At 32.4% G+C, this 17,641-nt stretch overlaps 2 protein-coding genes across 2 annotated transcripts; one reads left to right on the top strand and one right to left on the bottom strand.

Annotated features, from left to right (window-relative positions):
• The first annotated feature begins 8,079 nt into the window (after positions 1-8,079).
• LOC116006552 (amino acid transporter AVT1A) lies at positions 8,080-12,339 on the top strand. The gene is made up of 11 exons (XM_031246978.1): positions 8,080-8,363; positions 9,040-9,329; positions 9,459-9,673; positions 9,860-9,883; positions 9,980-10,160; positions 10,261-10,480; positions 10,567-10,702; positions 10,817-10,982; positions 11,535-11,578; positions 11,761-11,823; positions 12,009-12,339. Exons 1-11 carry the CDS (start codon positions 8,155-8,157, stop codon positions 12,099-12,101), a joined length of 1,641 nt encoding a protein of 546 aa, XP_031102838.1. The 5' UTR covers positions 8,080-8,154; the 3' UTR covers positions 12,102-12,339.
• A 126-nt stretch (positions 12,340-12,465) lies between these two features.
• On the bottom strand, positions 12,466-14,713 carry LOC116006553 (sm-like protein LSM36B). The gene is made up of 4 exons (XM_031246979.1): positions 14,563-14,713; positions 13,822-13,964; positions 12,829-12,942; positions 12,466-12,738 (listed from the first exon to the last, which is right to left on the bottom strand). Exons 2-4 carry the CDS (start codon positions 13,940-13,942, stop codon positions 12,692-12,694), a joined length of 282 nt encoding a protein of 93 aa, XP_031102839.1. The 5' UTR covers positions 13,943-13,964; positions 14,563-14,713; the 3' UTR covers positions 12,466-12,691.
• Between the last annotated feature and the right edge of the window lie 2,928 nt (positions 14,714-17,641).

Raw genomic sequence — 17,641 nt, forward strand, 5'->3', positions numbered from 1 at the left:
CTATTTCGTCAATTCAATTTAGTTAAGTTTTATTAGTTGCTTTCATATTTCGTCAATCCAACTTTTTTTTTAATTAAATATTGTCAACATTATATTAGCAGTCATTGTTATCTTTATAAAAAAATATATATATATATCAAACATGTACTAAGGGTGTGTTTGGTTGGGGGGTTAGGCATAAGGTATGGGTATCAAAGTGATTGTTAGTGTTTGGTTGATAGGTTTTGTGAATGCTACTATGGGTTTGGAATACCCCATTAATGGCAAAACCCATACCCTTATTAAATAAGGGTTTCATCTTCCTTCATCATTTCTTCCCCAACTATTAATAATCATTCCCATTCCACCCAACTACCAAACATGCTAAATACTTTTACCAAAACCCATTACCCTTACCAAGTATTTGATACCCATTCCGATTCCGATTCCCATGTGCGAACCAAACGCACCCTAAGATAAAATATTTTTGATAAAAAAAAGAAAAAAAAATCCCCAAAGTTGTTTTGTTTGCTACAAGGTCAAAGATTCGAACATTATAAAAAGTATGTTACAATAAAAAGTTTCATGTCTGACTTTTTTGAATTAGAGTCAAGCTTTATAAGTACAATTAGAATACCAATTTTTGTTAATTTCACAGTGATAAAAATCCAGATGTTTTGATATTTTTTTTTTAAAGTTGTTTTCTTTAAATGGCCAAAGTCTTGGTTGGATGTTATGCCTTGTTAGTTTGGCACATGGGCCATGTTTAGTTAACAGCGGATCCGCCATTTTTTGGCGGATTTGACCGTAATTAGCGTTTTGACCAAGTCAAAACGCTAACTACCATGTTTGGTTATCAGCGATTTGGAGCAGCGGATTGGCTCCAAACCGCTGAAACCCCAAACGCTGATATTAACAGCGTTTGGGGTTTGGCGTTTTGGGGAAAGGCCACCTTTCCCCAAAACGCCCCTCTTTATAAAAAAAAAAATTGTTTTTTGGTAATTCTGGAAGCCTCAAGGCTTCTCAAATTGAGAAGCCTTGAGGCTTCCCTTCAATACCCATCCGATGTGGGACATCGGATGGGTATTGAAAACAAAAGCAAGGGGCATTGAGGCCCTTTTATAGAGGAGCCTCAATGCCCCTGTTTTATATTGTGCCGATGTGGGATCTGAAGTTAAAAGGGGAGCCCCCGGCTCCCCCTCGTCTCTTCTTTTTTTTTTTTAATTGTTATTATTATTATTATTATTATTATTATTATTATTATATTTCTATTTAATATATATAGAGATTATTGTTATTGTTATTATATATATATATATATATAATGTATACCCTTTTGGTCATTTTACATGTTAACCGCTAATTTAAACAGCTAATTTTACCAAACATCTTTTTACAAACCGCTAATACAATCCGTTGGTCAAACCTGCTAATACAATCCGCTATTTGGTAACCGCTAACACAACCCGCTACCGCTAAATGCTAACCGCTGATAACCAAACAAGCCCATGGTGAGAGGAGAATCGCAAGATTAACTCAATCATTTTTCACAAGCAGACATCCATCAATATCCATATATATATATATATATATATATATGTAATCTAACGCATCCCGGACGTTGAAAATTCTGAATAATGTTATTTTTAATGATTTATTAATTGTTAATTAAATTTTCATAAGGGAAAATGGCACTTTTTCCCCATGTGTTATGTGCATATAGCACTTTTTTCCCCTGTGTTGTTAAAGTGACTGTTTTTCCCCCTGAAATGTTAAATTGGCATTTTTACCCTTAAAAATAATTATTTCATTTATTTTTCTTCTCCAACAAATTATTACTTATATGTATGGATGATCACGATTCGGTTCGAACCTAACCAAACACTGTAGCAATCATACCGAAATAGTATGGACGGTTCTGGTTAAGATTCAGAACCGAAAAAAAATAAAATTAAATAATTGTTGAACCATGAACCGGAACTGAACCACTGTCATATATAGTGAAAATGATTAAACACTTATTTTGATAAATCGGTACGGTTCGATTCCAATTTCGATTTTGAACCGCCAATCAAAACTTATTTATTTATTTATTTATTTTAATTTTATTTCTTATTTAAAAATAGTCTAAATTCAACAATTATTTTATTTTATTTTTTCGATTCTGAATCGTAATCGTAACTACTGTCCATACTATTTAAGTTCAATTGCTACAGTGTTCGATTATGTTCGTATCGAACCGTGATCTTCCATACATATTAGTAATAATTGGTTGGAGAATAAAAATAAATGAAATAATTATTTTTTTGGGCAAAAATGTCAATTTAACATTACAGGGGGAAAAACTACCACTTTTAAAATAACTGAGGGGGGAAAACTATCACTTTAATAACATAGGGGGGGAAGTGCTATATGCACATAACATAGGGGGAAAAAGTGTCATTTTCCCTTTTCATAACATAGAAAGTAATTCAAATATAGTAACCAATAATTTTGGGATAAAATTAATATATAATGGCTAACAAATATGGTATGAATAATTAAATTCTCATAATATTTGCTTTAATTAGTTTTAAGTTTTAACTCCCTTAATAAAATAACCAATAAATATTTCTTAATTCATTTTTACAAGAAGCTAACAGAGTTACAACAAAATAAAAGTACTTTTATCAAGTTAAAATATAATGTACAAAATTTAAAACTCAATTTACATAATTAGTAGTACTAAAAATATAGACAAAAATTAATGATGTAATTTGAATTTACAAATAACATTTTTATATTTAAATATGTATCTGACTAATTCTATGTGAAAATCGAGCATCTTAAACTTTCATTAACGATATGTAGTACATGTGAGGTAACACGTACCCACACATGTCATGTATCATAAATGAGATAACATGTGCTCACACATGTCACATTGAGAGTGGAATTCTCACTCTTGTCATCATTTGGTGAGGATTATATATGTATTTTTAAATTTGTTTGTTATAATTCAAATTAAATCCTTTTTTTTTCTTTTACAATTTTTTGTTGTTGGTGTCTAAGAGTGAAGAGAGACGGCACACTAAACTAATCTAATTATTAGCGACCAAAACAGATCTCTACTATAGGTACTCATTCTATCATCGATTAGCAATTTCATAAGGAAATGGATTGAAAGGGTAGACATTCGAACACTTATAAATCTCATGCATTTGAACTAATTTTTTTTTTCACAATTTTTAGATTGGAGATTCAAAGTGAAGGGAGAAATTAACTCCACTAGCTAAATTATTAACCTAACTATTAGCCATCAAAGCATATTTCTATCCATGGGACACACATTCTATCATCAATTAGCAATCTCAAAAGCATAGAGGGTGAACATTCCAAAATTGATAAACCTCACCCATTCAGATTATTTTCTTACAAGAACTATTGCTACGTTTAATTTTTTGACTTTTATTCACTTCTCACATTTATTAATTTTGTCACATTAGGTGCACAAGCATGCTTTTGTTGTCACATTTGGTCCTTATAACTAAATCTCCAACAATCACTTATTAGAAAATGTAGCAAATATAATAATTGAAGACTAAATGTGAAAAGTAAATAATAATTGAGAGACTAAAAAATAAAATAACTCTTTTTACAATTTAAAAATACAATATAATTTTTCAGATTTTAATAACAAATTAATGATAATCTCTATGTAACAGAGTTAGTAGTACTAAAAAAATGATAATGTGTATATACAAATTTATTTGCTAACATTATTTAGTGTAATAAATGAAAAAGTTTCCTTGGCGTTCATTCGTACTTTAAACATTTCCTTAACTAATATAAAAATTGAATTAAGGACCATTGGTTTAAAAAGAGATGAGCATGTTATTGTTTTTGTTTTGTTGCATTGTGAGATATATGTCGTCATACAATATGTGAGATGCATCTAATCATGTAATGGACACATATTCTTCAATACCCAGTTGTCAATGTCACTTCCCCTTATACAAACAAATTAAATACCAATCAGATCAGATCAGATCAGATCAGTTTCCATCCTTTTGGAACTCTTCTTTGCCTCATAATTTCTTTTGTTTTTTTCTTACGTTCAACCACACAATATTTCTGTAAATTTAATTTATTTGTGCATCAATCAATAATATAGTCGACAAATGTACATTAACAACTATTTTAGTAGTCGACAAATGTACATTAACGACATTTTTTTATAGCAATCAGTGGTTAGCGATTTGTAGTAAGTAGTAATAGTTATAATTTCTTTTGTTTTTTATTACGTTGAATCACACAATATTTTTGTACATTTGTCCGCGCATCAATCAACAATATAGTCGACAAATGTACATTAACGACTTTTTAGCAATCAGTGATTAGCGATTAGTAGTAGTAGTAGTAAATTAATAATAATAATAATAATAATAAAACTGATTTGGGATCAAACGATTACACATTGAGAAATAAATTAAAAGAAGGCGTTGAACTCCCTCATTAAAAGGGAGCAAAACAAATCTTTAAAAAAGAAGGATAAGAAAAGATTTAAGGGGCATTTGCCCAAAACGCTAATCTAAAACGCTGCAATTTGCTACTGCTTAAAACCACCATTTATCAAACAAATATTTCCAAAACGTTGAAAATGTAAGATCTGTCAATTTCCAAACAAGCCCTTAATCTCTCTCAACGGCTAGCCAATAATGATCTATGATAAGACTTTATCCGTGCTGGGGTGATTCTAATACCACTTGTTAGGATCAAGTACTTACCACTATGCAAAAAGCTATAGTTAGTAGCAAAGGCGCAATTTTATTTGCTTATACCACCACACATTTTATAGAGTCAGGGTGCTAAATTTGACACGACCTCCGTCTAACTATCCTCTAAACACATGGTACTAGACTTAACACTTACCGCCCTCTGCCGAATACTATGATAAGACAAAAAAGTTCCATGCATCTTGAATTCTCTAGTCGCTTTATATCATTAGACAAAAAATAATTTATAAGTTATTACACAAAAGAAAAAAGATACCTAAATAATAATCTTTTATGTTTCAAAATAATAATAATAATAATAATAATAATAATAATAATAATCTTTTATAATACAAAAAAGGCTCCATGCATCTCGAACTCTCTAGTTGCTTTACACATTTCCATCACGCAATGTCTCGCTGTATATCTACCTTTATACACTTGCAAAAGTAGTAGGCCACATAGTCCCACATATAATTTAATTGTACTCCGTATCCAATATAAGTGATCACAATTCTATCCATTTGAAATACCTATGGGGTGTTCGGTCGGAAATAAGTTTCTTAGAATTGGAATTTTTTTATTTTTTTTTAAGATAAACGTAGCTATTCAATTAATTCATAACATAAAACGTTTACATCAACGACCAATGAAATGATAAACCATTCCTTACAGTCAGACATAGAAACAACTTTTCTAACTATGCTATAGAAAACTTGAATCGCAGACTGTTTCATAACTAGGAAGCTATGTTCTTTCAAGGAGCTTAAAGCTTCATCAAAGATCTGAGTCTTCATCATCATTCTTTTTTGCTCGCCCAGGATAAGATCAACACTTGCCGAAACCAAACTAAACGATTTATGCTAATGATAATGAAAAGCTCGTGAAAGTAACGAGAGGAAAAAGCCCGTGAAAGTAACGAGAGGGAAACACAATAATAGAGAAAATAAAAAGTGGTAAAGTCAAAGTAGGGTTGGGAGTTCAAGACTACCAACACAAACCCCAATACCTACCTACTATTATTTTATTCAAGAGGAAAAGAAAACGGAAGAAGAAGATCTGTAGCGGTGGTCGGAGGCGGACGGAGCTGCGACGGTGGTCGGGGCGGAAGAAGAGCGAGAGTAAACGTAGAAGGTGACCAAAACCGCCGGCTCAAAGCTCCATTAGAGCTCCGGCCGGAGGCCGGCGGTGGAAGCCGAAGTTGAGCAGCAGAGAAAAGCTTTTTGTTTTAGAGAGAAAAGGGAGGCAGCATTAGGGTTTCCTTATTAGTACTTTTACTCATTTAGAATTGGAATTATTAAAATTTGGGAAAGAAGTATTTCATGTTGTTTAGCTCATGAGTTAACGTTTTTCATGGAATTTGAATTTCTTAAATTTGAAGAAAATAATTTTTTTTGCATCTTCTGTATTATCTTTTTCGAAGTCATTAGGAAGAAATATTTAGCATAGCAATGTGGTTATATATCTTAGTTAATAGTAATTTTAATAGAGTTCCTAAATATATAAATTTTATATACTAATTCTAAATTTAATATTTTTAATAATTAAAAGTTAAATAACTTTAGTCAAAATTGTTAAGTGAGACACATAAAATTATACGAATTGAGTAATTATTAATTATATAGGGTTATTTAATATAATTGTTATACTAAAAAAAAATAAGCATCAGTAGAAGTTAATGAAAATTTGTAGCATATATTCAATTTAAAATTTTAATGATTTTTTAAGACTTAAAAAAAAAAAAAAAAAAAAACTCTATGAAAGTCTATAATAAATATTATATAACATTCGTGTAAACTCCTACAAAAGTCTAAAAATATTACATAAGAGTGATTTAAAATTTATTTTTGGAATTAATAAAAGTCAATCATTTCAGACTTCAGAGTGATTAAATTCACCCATTAAACTACCATGTTTGATATTTGACTTTATTAATAGGAATGTTTATATATGCATGTGGAAGTGAAGAAAATAAACATCATGTGTAACTCTCAATTGTAATATTCTCGTGTAGTGTCAACATTTAAAATTTTAATTTGTCATTCTAACATGCTCTTATTTCATGTTATAATTTAAGAGTGAGCCAATGTGATTTAACTAGGCTATATAATTCACACAATTGCTATACAGTGGATATGGTCAACATATCGTAGTGTGAACCGTGATCGTCAAATAAAATTGTAATAAAATTAAAATGATACATTTATTGTTGTTATAATGGAACTAGTGTATGTGAAGAAATGAAATTAAAAAAACAAAGCTCATTCAATAACGTATATTATCAAATGAAACTGTAGTATAATTAAAATGATAACTTTCGCATTGCTATAATGAAATCTGTTACAATGTAGTATCTGTAGGCTCGAACCCACTCCCATCATCCATGTGAGAGTGTTAAATTCAAATTCTTGGTTCACACTCTACATCAATAGTAAAATTTTCAAAATTCAAATTCTTGGTTCACGCTCTACATCAATAGTAAAATTTATCAAAATTCACATAAGCTAAATTCTTGGTCCACGCTCTACGTCAATAGTAAAATTTATCAAAATTCACATAAGCTAAATTCTTGGTTCACGCTCTACATCAATAGTAAAATTTATCAAAATTCACATAAGCTAAACAACACTAAACGATTGAATTTAATCAAATAATTATTATAACTCATGATCTTATAAACTCATATATATTTTTTTATTATTTTTTTAATGTGAGATACTTAACGGGCCTCTTTTATGCATACAGAGTATTATATTAGTGTTCACATTGAGCAAAGTGAGCCGAGCTTTTATAGTGCTATCCAAAACAACTCTTCCTGAAAACAAAAACACTAGATGTACTCCCAAAATCATACTACCAACTTTTACTCTCAATTGTGTTCAAATTTAATTGAATGATGAAAAAAAAAGAATGAACAAATATCATGACCCCTATTAAATTGATCAATCAAAGTATGCCAACTCATATGGAGTAGAAAATGAGAGTGTGAATTAGGAGTATACGTAGAATTACTCTTCTGAAAATATTACTGATTGTACATAAGTTTAAACGATTCAAGTCCCTTGAAAATTCAAAGATGATTTTCTTTTATGAACAAGAAGGAAGAAACTAACCTAATAAGGGGGTTTTAATGAGGTAAAGAAGGAAAGAATTGTATGATTCAGTCGTTACAGAGTCGGATACGGACAAATTGCGCAGGATGGATGTTTCACTTTCACACTCACTATCTCTATCTGGTACACATGTGTCACGAACAGGTGGGGCCCACCGTCACTATTGTATGTATATACGTGTATGTATGTGTGTATCATGTACTGTTAATATATAGTCCAGAGGCATTTGCAGTTTTGCACACTGCCTCACACCGTTTCATAGATATATCAAAGTTTTGGCCAATAGAATCGGTGGAGCAGCGGTGGCCATGGCGGAAAAGGATAAGGACTTAACGGAGTACTTCTTGGAGAACGACGATGAATGTGACGTTGAGGATAACAGAAATACGAGCGATGAAGAAGAAGAAGAAGAAGAAGGAGAAGGAGGAGATGAAATTGTTGGATTTGTTGCTCCGAGATCACTTTCTTCGTCTTCTTCATCTCCATTCTTCTCTCAGCAATGGCCACAGAGTTTCAGGTTTGCTTCTACAAGATTATATCATCTATAAGCTTTTTTGCTTGTTTAGTTTGGTTATTGGTGCTTGCATTTTTAACAGCTCTGATAACTCGGCGGAAATTTTTTAAATTCCCAGCAATGACCGCGGGGGATTTCCTCTCACTCTGAATGATCAGAGTTTGCAGTTTTGCAGACTCCAATATCAAACTTAGATCTCTGTTGCAAATATCAAACACAAGTTATTAGCATTTGAGAAGAGAAGATTTGTAGCGATTTTAGTGTTTATTTCCTGTTTGAATTGACAAAATCCATGTATGTGTGTATGTATGTATACTGTGAAGAGAATTTGATTATTAGAGAATACTCGAATGTGGAGAGCTATTGTTTCAGGATTTTAAGCTATAATTTGCATAGCAGCGTTTCAATTTTTATTATTATTTTTAAGTTTGGATTAGTATAACCCCGGTATCTAATGTTCGCCTTGAGTTCCAATTAAATTCAAAGTCAAGCTACTGTAAAACTTTCGTGGAGGGAGCTTTACCAAAGCATGGTGATTTGTTCACAAGGCTTGAACCCAGAACCTTGCTTAAGAGAAGCCTGACTCGTTTCACTTTGATTATAGGTTGTTGGTGCTCATTTCAATTGGATATTTGACATGGGAGCTTGTGCCTGATTTCCTTAATCTTTTGATTCACAGGGAAACAACTGACTCGTATTCAATTGCTGCATCACCTAACGTAGGACTTCTGCGACGTGGATCTAGTGTCGCATTGTCACCTTCTGATGCGAATATTAAAAGATACATAAACTCTGATGAGAAGACACATTTGCTGCCTGAAGCTATAAAACACGGCAAGAAGAAGGACTTCTTGGATGGGATCCAAATAAAACAGTCATCATTCTCTGAAAAGGCCTCATTGCATGAAAATGTAACTGGGGAGCTTCCTATTAGCCATGGATGTTCCCTGACACAAACTGTATTCAATGGTAAGTAAGTAATGACTGCAAAAATCTCTGAAAGTAAATGTACAGATTGCATAAAGCATGATGAATCAGACAGGATGCACCTGTAACTGGTTGGCATTTTCTTCATGCTCTAATGGTCTTCCAATTTAGGGCTCAATGTGATGGCTGGAATCGGGCTTCTTTCTACTCCTTTCACAGTCAAAGAAGCTGGCTGGGCTAGCATAGCAGTGTTGGTTGCTTTTGCTGTTATTTGTTGCTATACAGCTTCTCTTATGAAGCGCTGTTTTGAGAGCAGAGAAGGCATGACAACCTACCCTGACATGGGTGAAGCTGCATTTGGAAGATATGGACGGATTATCACATCTGTAAGTTGAACCTACCCTGTGAAACAAAAAAATCATAGTTTCAGTTTTGGATTGATTTTAATTAGTTTTGTTGTTTGTTTCATATATCTTAAATACTGAATTGTGTAACTATTGTGCCACTCAAACTGCTTTGTTTTGATTTTAAATACATTGGTTGACATTATAGTGCATTTGCTTTGTGTGCAGATCCTTTTGTTTACGGAATTATATGTAAGTGAAACTGGCTTTCAATTTTACATTCCTCAATATGAATTTTATGTCTAAGTCTAACAGTGGTTTTCCTTGTATTATTCTGTACTACTTTAGACATACTGCGTGGAGTTTATCATTTTGGAGGGGGATAATCTCACAACGCTGTTTCCTGGAGCTTCCTTCAACTGGAATGGTTTAAAGCTAGACTCTACCCATTTATTTGGGGTTCTCACAGCTCTGCTAGTTCTACCAACTCTTTGTCTGAGGGATGTTCGACTAATATCATATCTTTCAGGTGCACCTGTCAATCTCCTTTCTCTTTGTGATTTAAAAAGCATATCTCTAAGACACTATATCTGATAGATTCTTTATTCAATATTTCGTTTATGATGCAGCATGTGGAGTTGTTGCAACTATAGTCATTGTGGTTTCTGTAGCTTTACTCACTATAGTAGATGGAATTGGATTACCTCAGACAGGTCAATTGGTAAATTGGAGTGGCATTCCTTTTTCCATTGGTGTATATGGATTTTGTTATGCTGGCCATTCTGTCTTTCCCAATATTTACCAATCAATGGCTGATAAAAAGAAATTTACAAAGGCAATGACTATATGGTATGGAATATATTCCATTTAGCCATTATAATGCACTCTTAATTACACATTTTAGCATAATCACCAGACCGAATATTGTCATGCAGCTTTATTTTGTGTGTTGCAATGTATGGGAGCGTTGCAGTTATGGGATATCTCCTGTTTGGTGAGAATACATTGTCTCAGATCACTCTAAACATGCCGCATGATTCTATTGCTTCAAAAATTGCAGTGTGGACAACAGTATGTATTTAGCTCTTACATTATTTTCCGTTATAAGTTGGACAAATGTTGGCATTTTCTCTGGTTATTTTATCTGCAGACAATTTTTTTTCTCTAATGCCATACTTTCAACAGGTTATCAACCCTTTCACAAAATATGCCCTGATGATAAATCCACTGGCTAGAGCTGTGGAGGAGTTGCTGCCTGAGAGAATCTCCAGTAGTTTCTGGTGTTTTGTTCTGCTAAGGGCAGCACTTGTAGCTTCAACCGTTTGTGTCGCATTCCTTCTTCCTTTCTTCGGTATGTAATATGACCTATGAAAATTTGTTTTCGAATTGCTACATTGCATTAAGGGAGAGCTTATGTTAGAGAATGGTTTTAGGTAATGTATCATTTTCATAAATCTTACATTACCTAAAAACCTTAGGGAATGAGACTCCCAGGAATATGGCAAGAAAATGAACTAGAAATCATCTCTAGGAACCAAATAAAGGCCTATAACATTTCGATGCTCACATCATTACTGGGAGTTATGTTATATAACCCGAATCAAATGCCCCCTAAAGTATTAATTCTCCTCATATGAATTAAAGTTATTTTTCCATGGAAACTCAAATTTTTATGTTTGGAAGCCTAGAAAATTAGACCTCTATAGAATGTTTAAATCTGGTTATTCATGAATGAATATGTTACATGTTGATGATTCTCTCCTCTCACTAAATCACATAGAGTACTACATACTTTACATTGGTTTCATACTTCATACAACATACAGTATCTTGTAATTGATATAACAACTTCACATGCATAACTGGATCCAATTTGAGTGACTCTGACTTAAACTTGTTGCAGGCCTTGTGATGGCTTTAATCGGGTCTCTCCTCAGTATACTACTGGTACGCACATCTTCTACACGATTAACTCTGTAGTTACCATTTTCATCTCATTAATAACTCCATCTAGTTGACTGATATCCATCCCGGGGGTGAATAAGTTGACAATTCCTGGAAAGGCTTCTGCAGTTCTACTTCCTGTGAGATGCGTGTTTTGTGACTACGTACCCATGTTATTATTTCAGGCGGTTATTATGCCAACGTTGTGTTTTCTGAAGATCCTGGATAAGAAAGTGACAACCATACAGGTACATACCCCAATAGAACTGCAGATTAAGGTTCTTCTATAGCTACAACACCGTCTTAAATGTATTAACCGGTTGCTTGTCATGTATTTTTCTGGAAACTGAACATGTTATGCATATATTCTTCTCACTTACTCGTCGTGTTTAGGTATGTGTTTTTGTTTACATTCTTTTGCTTATGACGACAGAGGGCTTTCAGCATCGCTGTTGTGGCTGTGGGTATCATAAGTGCAGCTCTGGGGACATACTCTTCGGTATCAAAAATCGCAAAGCAATACTGAAAGCGGGACAAAGTACAATTTCTTCTTCTCTCTTAAGGGTTTTAGCTGATATTGACGTTTTGTGTTTTTCCTACAATAACTATCATCTACTGTCTTAGCGGCGTACGAAGGACAAAATTGCTTTTGCTTGAGTAGATGGTTACTACTTACTATTGTTGTTGTAGTAGTAGTGCTACTACTAATATCAATTTTGGAACAATTGAAAGGAATAGAGATGGAATATAAGATCTCTTATATATAATCTTGCATTTATACTATTGGCTAAATGTATCAACATTATGACTGTGAAACTCTGAACTGCACCTTTAAAGGATGTTTAGTTCATGTTATCTCTCATAACTACATAAGATTGTGCCTTCATTAATAACAAAAACTCAAATACAAAACGTGCATTTGAATATCTTAATCCAGTCATGTAAGCTACAGAAGCTACCAAAAGGGGTAGTGTTCCATCCAACATTAACTTCAAACTCTACAAAACACAATTTATATTACTGAATTTGAAAACATTGGTCTAATCCAGCTTGAAATTCTTGACAAAGAGCTGGCAGATGTAACACGATTAAAAAAAAAAACATGTAAGCCGAGCTCTAAGCCCCCTCAGCCAAGGTCCTCTTTGATGTGCTGATGTAGAGTACTGCGCCAAGGAAAAAAAAATGCCAACTTTAAAACTAAATTCAAAAGAAAAGAATGAATTAATGGATAGTGTTTCCATTTGTAATCACACCATTATTTCCTCGTATGAAGGCATCCCCGTACTTGTTCTTCAGTTGTCCGTTAACATACTCTTCTGTTTGCTCCATTGCAATATTCATGTATCCATCTAAACACGCTAAAATGCCTGCAAAATACAGAATGACAAAAGCAATGTATGATTGTATCCTCACTAGTCCAATAACACAAGCAAATAGTGTGCAAATGGCCTTATCACTCAAGCAAAACAAACCCTTCGTGACAGACTTCGGACAAAATGCATGTGAACAACAGTTGCACTCTTTCATAAACGATTAGGAAATTTAACTAAAAGAGAACAACTCTTCCTGTCATACTCAACAGAAATATTGTGTCCACATTTCTCCATCAGAAAGAATTCGTAATTTCTCATTGAGTATTGTGGTAGTTGTTCTTTCTCTTATACTCAAATATAGATATCGAGAAGCTCAAAAATGAATCAAAAAAAAAAATATGATGAGGGTGCATTAGCATATGGATAGTATCTTACCCATATGCACCTGTTAAGTGCACATACAACAGTACTTTCCTACATAGAATGCAAAACTGATATTTGGCTACCTTTTTTTTAGATAGATAGTACTAGGAGCAATCATGGCAACATCTCTAACAGATTGGAGCTGTACTAAATCATATGTCCACAAGTTTCAGTTCTCATTTTTCCCTGATCTCCTAATATGTCTGATATGAATGATATAACATTATCTTTTTTCTTTTGAAACAAGTAGTCAGAGTGTAGATGATAAAAAATGGAGCACAGAGGAAATACACGTGTCACTTTGGCCTTTCTTAGGCTTGTATGCCTTTTGGGTCATTTCCAATGGCATTTAATAGGTATTTTTGACAGTGGTAAATTCTTGTTTCCAAGTCATTCATTGGTCTTCATGAAAAGCATAAAAGTAACAAACTCACAACAAAGTTTCTCTTCAAATAAATAGATACCTAAGTAAATAGAAGATACACTAAGTAGAGAGCACAAGCGACCAACCTCGATAATCAACACCTGAGTTCAATTTCACAACCACAGGACGACCACGGATAGATTTTAGAAAATCAGCTGGAGTTTTAGTGGTTGTTGAGCCTCTCTCTCCTGCTGCAGCTCCACTCATTTTGCCTAAGTTTTTGCTAATTCTGTACCAAAACCAATACTCATTTCTCAGCAGTACAATTGCATATTCGCTTAGTATCCAGTAAAGGCACACAAACTGTGGCTTCCCCAGCCTGCACTCTTTCTGATGCTTTATGAACACCATAATATCACACTTTATCCTCATTCTCATACTGGCCATGGGAATTTGCAAGAAAAGTTCCCAAAATTATAACTACAAAGTACAAACTAACAACACTACAAATCAAAGAACCTAAATGGACTCTACTCAAATCACCAAGATTCATCCCAATTAAGCCTCCATCCCGGCTCACCTAAATGGACTCTACTCCAATTGAGCTCTTTATTTCCAAAATTGAGGAAAACAGGGCTAGGAAACAGAAATTAAACTACAATTTACGGGACACGAACTCGTAACCTAATTATTAACGGTTGTAGAAAAATTTACAACTAAACCAGTACACCAACAAACCGAACAGCAATTCATTAGTCATTTTCCTTTCGGCAATTCTCAAAATCTACAATGTTTAGGATACTATCAATAATTCGAAAGATCACCCATTACCTCTTCTCATGATAAATTTCCACGAAATAAAACGGAGATGAGAAAATTTAAATTACCTGAGGATGTTGAGTCGATGAAGAGACCGAGGCGAGAGAGAAGACTAGCGGGATTTCGTCGGAGCTAGGGTTTTGAATTTCGAACCCAATACTTCTAGGGTTTAGTTTGGGAGCGAAACAGATTTTTTTTAAAGGAATCGAAACTAAAAGATTGTTATTTCAATCATGTCCTTATTTTTATCGGTAATAAAGATTTAGCCCCCAAATTTAAAAATGGCAAATGCTACCACTTAATAATGAAATATGGTATCAAATTAAATTTATAAAACTAATTGTAAGTTAGAAAACAATATGAAATAGTTATAATTTCACTGATCAATGGGATTACTTGAACTTTTAAATTAACTAGAATTAATCCACCATGTCATAAATTAAATTAAAATATAGATAATACTATTGAGAAAATTATATCATAGAAAGATTGAATTCAACATATAAACAAATATAGTGAACTCTAAGAAATGGTGCAAAGATGTAGGTTACATTTACGTTAATTCTCTGTTTTTCTTTCTCGATTGTTGGTATCTTTAACTTTTTATTTTGTATTCTTTGTTCTGTGGTTTTTTTTAAATGTAAAAGTACATATTTTTTTGTTTTTCTTTTTCAAAAAAAAAAAAAGTTAAATAGACCATCAAACTTGTATGCACAATACAATTAGACCATTAAACAAACAAAAAAAAAAAAAAGAAGTGCAATTAAATTATTTAACATTAAAGATATGTGCAATTGGCATTATTAATATGTGAGGAATAAGTTGCCGGCAAACTTTTGATTTAGTATGCCGCATTAAAAATATAATAATTTTTTTCTTCAATTATTTAACAAATATAATATAATATTAATTTTTATTAAAAAATTTTAAAAACAGAGCATCCTCAATTCAAATTGACAAAGGAGGAAGGCGGCCTCCTCTTGGCTCCTCCATCAAGGTTGAAAGAGGAGGCTGACTCCTCCACCGTCAACATTGATAGAGGAGGTGTCCTCTTCCTTCTACGTAGATGGAAGAGGCAGCATCCTCCTCTGTCTAGAGGAGAGGATTTTGGGAAAAAAAAAAGGTTCAAGTCGAAGAAGGGGGCAATCATGGTTGCGTCCCCTTTGTCCAAACTGGACAAAGAGGGGTTGCCTCTTTCATCTAATTGTATTAAGTCTTTTTTTTTTTAAAATAATAATTAAAATAATATTTTATATATAGGTGTGCCACTACCACATAACCGTCTACATAAGCATTAATATTTTAAAATTAATTTAACGTGTTTTACTTGGCGCAACAAGTAAAAAATGATAATTAAACATTTTTGTTGCATATTTAATGTTCTAATTGCACACTTTTTTTTGTTTGATGATTTAATTGCACAAACTATACAAGTTCGATGACTTATTTGATATTTTTTCTTTAAAAAAAAAAAAGTAAGAGATAAAATTTTATCTAGACACACTTAATAATTTTAAAAGTAGGAAAGCATATCATGTCAATTTAAAAAAAAAAATGTTTAGATAAGAGCCTCTCAAATTAAATACAACAATTTTTAATCAATGTGTTTTCAGTTGATCTATTAATAAGTTTTTTTTTTTAGTACTACTGACTCTATTACAAATCATATTAACAACAATTAATTAACTAAGAAATGTCACATCAAACAAAATTGGTCTAATTTTTAAAAAGCAAGGTAAGAAGTATTACTAGGTTATCTAAATGTCTTTATCCTTAATTCCATATATAAATGGATTCTATTACATATACTCTTAAAATCTTACTTTTTAAGTTTACTCCCTAATATAGCGGGTACTAATAAATTACTTTTTTCATTGAATTTCAATACAAATGTTTATATCAAAATTTTGTGTGTGAAAATAAAAAATAGATTACATGTAGAAATCATAACATCCTCATAAAGTACTTATGAGTTTTCTTCGTCACTATGTAACCCAGACATAAAATCAGCAGTGAAAGAAAAAAGGTCTGCTTCTGCGCAAATTATATGGTGGACTATGGTCCACAATGCATTGTGGACCGTGGTCATTGCTGATACCGCAGTTGTGTTGAAAAGATACTGCGGTTGTATTGAAAAGATACTGCGGTTGTGTTGAAAGGAAACTGCAGTTACGCGGAACAGAGGTCGTTCACCCATTCAACACAATTGCAGTATCTATTCAACACAACTGTAGTATCCGTTCAACACAACTATAGTATCAGTTCAACACAACTGCATTTACAGACGGATGAAATGGCCTCTGTTCCTCGCAACTGCAGTTTCCTTTCATCACAACTGCAGTATCCGTTCAACAGAACTGCAGTATCAGTTTAACACAACTGCAGTATCAACCATGACCTATGGTCCACAATGTATTATGGCCCATGGTCCACGGTATAACAACTGCTGCTTCTGTTCTCGTTCGAAGAATATTTAATGAGCGCAAATCAGATACGCGATGTGGAGCAAGTTGGCAACTTGCTTTCTGGATTTTTGTATGTAGGGCACCACACGCGCTTTTTGTCGTCACGTGTCTTCACTGTTGTCTTTTTTTCTTATTTCATTTTTTATTATAATTATTTCGATATTTAATAGTCGTGAAACAGTGAAAGGGTAAAACTTTTTTTTTTAATTATAATGATATTTTCAATATTAGTTATTTCGTATTAATTTTAAAATTATATATATATATATATATATATTTGAAACACTCATAATTATTATAAGGTCGTAAAATCTATTCTATCCATTTATAATGGTAAATGATGTGGCATCACACTATATAATAGTTGACAATATATAATCTTTTTATTTTTGCAACAATGTTAATTTTAGCCATTTCATTAGTTCTTTTTGGGTTTAACTCATTAATTTCAAAGATATTTTTTCACATTCATTATTTTATTTTAAATTTGTCTATATATTTTTCACATTCATATACGATTTCAAATGAAAATTTTACTATGGTGTTAATTGCTTGAATTAAATTTTGTAATTTAAAAATTATTTTATTTCTATTACACAAATTTATTTTAATTTAAAGTTAAATTTAAAACTATAATTATAAATTTGAAATTATTAATTATAAAAAATAAATAAAATAATAG

This window comes from Ipomoea triloba, chromosome 15, assembly GCF_003576645.1.
Source record: "Ipomoea triloba cultivar NCNSP0323 chromosome 15, ASM357664v1".
Lineage (NCBI taxonomy): Eukaryota > Viridiplantae > Streptophyta > Magnoliopsida > Solanales > Convolvulaceae > Ipomoea > Ipomoea triloba.

Coding starts and splice junctions, on each gene's coding strand:
- LOC116006552 (XM_031246978.1), top strand. CDS start 8,155: ATGGCGGAAAAGGATAAGGACTTAACGGAGTACTTCTTGGAGAACGAC. Junction 9,330..9,458: donor GACACAAACTGTATTCAATG/GTAAGTAAGTAA, acceptor CTTCCAATTTAG/GGCTCAATGTGATGGCTGGA. Junction 10,161..10,260: donor ACTAATATCATATCTTTCAG/GTGCACCTGTCA, acceptor TTTATGATGCAG/CATGTGGAGTTGTTGCAACT.
- LOC116006553 (XM_031246979.1), bottom strand. CDS start 13,942: ATGAGTGGAGCTGCAGCAGGAGAGAGAGGCTCAACAACCACTAAAACT. Junction 12,943..13,821: donor CTCAGGTGTTGATTATCGAG/GTTGGTCGCTTG, acceptor TGTATTTTGCAG/GCATTTTAGCGTGTTTAGAT. Junction 12,739..12,828: donor CTTCATACGAGGAAATAATG/GTGTGATTACAA, acceptor TCCTTGGCGCAG/TACTCTACATCAGCACATCA.